The 3,254-nt window shown below is 44.1% G+C and overlaps 1 protein-coding gene across 1 annotated transcript; it reads left to right on the forward strand.

Annotated features, from left to right (window-relative positions):
* The first annotated feature begins 287 nt into the window (after positions 1 to 287).
* On the forward strand, positions 288 to 2,852 carry bsnd (barttin CLCNK type accessory subunit beta). The gene is made up of 3 exons (XM_018734246.1): positions 288 to 464; positions 1,171 to 1,256; positions 2,372 to 2,852. Exons 1-3 carry the CDS (start codon positions 288 to 290, stop codon positions 2,760 to 2,762), a joined length of 654 nt encoding a protein of 217 aa, XP_018589762.1. The 3' UTR covers positions 2,763 to 2,852.
* Positions 2,853 to 3,254: the final 402 nt, after the last annotated feature.

The following is a 3,254-nucleotide window of genomic DNA, read 5'->3' on the forward strand; positions in this document are numbered from 1 at the left end:
CTTGCATCTCAGGAAGGTTAACTAAAGTCTGTGGGTCTGTATTACGGAATGCCAGAGGCAAGGTTACCAGGCCAAGGCATATTGCAGGTGCAAAAATGCGAAAGACGTCAGCCAGTTGGCAATTGCTGTAGTCGTTCAGATCCAGTCGAGTGGAACTGGGTGCACGCAGGTTCCTGTTCAGCCGTGCTGCTCTCTGGCAATGTCACTGACAAGGAGAAGTGAGAGCACGAAACTTTTTGACTTTCAGCCTTACTTCTAAACTGAGTGTTTGCTTCAGGATCTTCATAATGGCAGAGAACAAGCCTTACCGCTACGGGCTCATCGTCCTGGGGCTTTTTGTTGTGGCTGTGGGCCTGTTCATCATGAGTGTCGAAGAGCCCCAGGTGTTTGCCACCTTCTGTGCCTTTGGTCTACTCATGGTCGGCATTGGTATTGCGTGGAGCATATGCCAATGTTATCCAAAGGTAGGGATGGAGGAGAAGACTTTTAGGTATTCCTGTATGTCACAGATTTTCTAATCTAAAGTATGCCTGTCTTGCACAATAACATTTTTTAAATTTATAGTGTAAGGTTGTCATGGCAGCAGACGGACTGGAGACAGACAGGTAGGTTGTGGACCCAACTGCGGGTTGGTTTTATTCTCTTTACTAGGTTCAAAGGGCAGGACAAGATTAAAGTCAGGGACAGGCAAAGGTCATTCAGGCATAGATGTTTCCACACAGGCAAACCAAAACTTGGTAGTCAGAGAAAACAGGCGAGGGTCAAAACCAGAAACACGAGGAACAAGCAGGACACGCAGTAACCGGTAAAGACGCCGAACCTGCAAGACCAGAAGGACGATTGCAAGAATCCGCATTGTGTCGTGGTCACGGAACTTCTTTTATTCCGGGTCTCATTCGTTAGACGCAGGTGTTGCCGATCTGCTGGTTCCCGGAGATGTGACAAAGGTCTTGTCTTCTACGTTTTGTGTAGCTGTTATATTATTACATTTTTAATGAAATATAATGAACAGTCATCTTCTGAGGATGTAAACTGAACACGGAAAATTTTAAGGATTGAATTAGTTTTTCATGCTTCTTTTTAGTTATCATATAAATATATTTTTTTTCAAATTGCATTTAACATCGACTACAACATACCGTGCAGCTACCATACTGGTCTCCCTTGCAGGTGACATTCATCACTCAAAGCCAGGATGAGTTCTGGACCATGGAGAAAAGTGGGCTTGTTGATGGGACTGAGACCAACAATAAGAGGTACTGTGGGCAAAGTCAGAGGACATGAGTCATGTCACTGCCACTGAAAAGACTGTTGCTGTTCACACACAAATAGTGATCGGAATGATTTAGATCTAATTCAATCTTTCCTCCCTCTAATGATTCATTTCCAGGAGGGAACTTGACTGTGGAGTTTTAGCACTGGGCTGTTACAGCCCATCAGTGGCCTGAATCCTTCATCAGGGTCATTATTCCTGCTCTAATGGCCAACTGTGCACTGACAATCAAATCTGCAGAGAGCCTGAAGCACAATAATTCCCAATAAAATGATAAGATTATCAGTAATTGGAATATTAATGATAATATAACAGACCAATAAGAACTCATAAATCTGTGTTAGAAAAAGCTAAAGAACATGCAGTTAATTCTGTGTCAAGCATGGAAGGGAAAATAACGTAATTTGCTCCTATATTTACCAATATGTATGTGATGGCCTTCATATGTGATTAGTTTAACTGTAATAAGGAGTGCAACTGTTGCATTTTAAATTGCAGTAAAGCAAGACAAGGACCATAAACACCATTTATTAATGAAATGTGACATTTTGTTTAGGAAAGAGTAATCTAGAGTTAGGTATAATAATTGCCCATTTTTATGGCTGGCTGACACTGCAGAACGGTGGGAAGAGTTGGTGCCTCGTAGCTCCTCGGATGTGTTCGGAAGTACTGTAGGTTCAAATCCAGTTTGGTTGTGTGGAATTTGCATGTTATCCCTGTGTTCGTGCTGCCTTCTGCTGGGTGCTTCTGTTTCCTCACACACTCCAAAGAGATGAGCCTCAGATGAATTGCAGGAATGCCTGTGATGTAAATGTGTGTTACACCGCTCTTGTGTATGGATGAGTGAATGATTGAAAGGACCGGTGTCATATATCTACCACTGTCCAGTCATCTTGAATAAAGATACTGGCTAAATACTAGTTAGGAATCATTATGTCGCTTTGGAGAATATCTACTAGGTGAATGACTGTGAAGGTAACGGAATTTGCATTTGAGAAACTTACTCACCTTGCTCAGCAGTCCTGTGTCATCACACTTTGTTCTGGGAAAGTAAAGGTTATAACCTTGTCCTTAACCACCATTCTACCTGTCATACAGTTGGAATATGCTTGTGCACGCATGGAATAAAATAGTACAAGATGTGGTGAGTGCACTGTGTCGTCTCGACTGTCTCGGCAGTGCCTCCGAGTCGGCAAGGGCCCCGCTTGCAAGTTTCCAGGATGATATGGAGAAAAGTGACGAGGACAGCGATGGTGACAAAGCCCTTCGGTCCGAGCCAGCTTTGGAGACTGGAAGCCAGGTTCTCACTGCACACGCGGACCAGGTCAGAACCCTCAGCTGCACCAGGAGCTGCCCTGCTCTAGACCGACTGCATACAAGCACCCCCCTGCCAGGACCCAAGGCTCCAAATCTGGATTCAGTGCCAGAGCTGTATTATGGAAAGGTGGAGGACTCCTGCCACTTTGAATCGGACTTGGACAGCCAGTAGTGGGACGTTGGCTTTGGTCAAAGCAATTTAAAAATACAATGGGCTGTTTTACCTTAGAATACTTGAACACATCAGTCAAACTACTCCAAAAGTCACACCAAACTCCTCAGATGAATGTTCATTTTTTGAACCATAATTTCAGCTAATAAATGCATCAACGCTGTATTAAAACATTCTGGGTATATCCTATGTATATATATTTTATATAACCCCCAACCATTCTTAGAGGTATTCTGGTTAATGAGAGAGGGCAGCATGAAACTGTAGAGTGCGTACTGTTCCAGTGGCGAAGTGATCATCTCAAAGGGCATGGAATTCAGTAGGCTGTGATCATCAAAGGCTGATGCCGTGCCCTGGCTGGCTGAATGGCTGCCTGCTGGGATCGGGATGAAACACAGAGCCACATAGAGGAACGGCAAAGGTCTGCTAACAAAGCTGCTGCCCCTGGCAACCTCTCTGACTGAGCTGCATATAATCAGATCAGTGCTTTAC

Source organism: Scleropages formosus, chromosome 9, assembly GCF_900964775.1.
Source record: "Scleropages formosus chromosome 9, fSclFor1.1, whole genome shotgun sequence".
Classification (NCBI taxonomy): Eukaryota; Metazoa; Chordata; class Actinopteri; order Osteoglossiformes; family Osteoglossidae; genus Scleropages; species Scleropages formosus.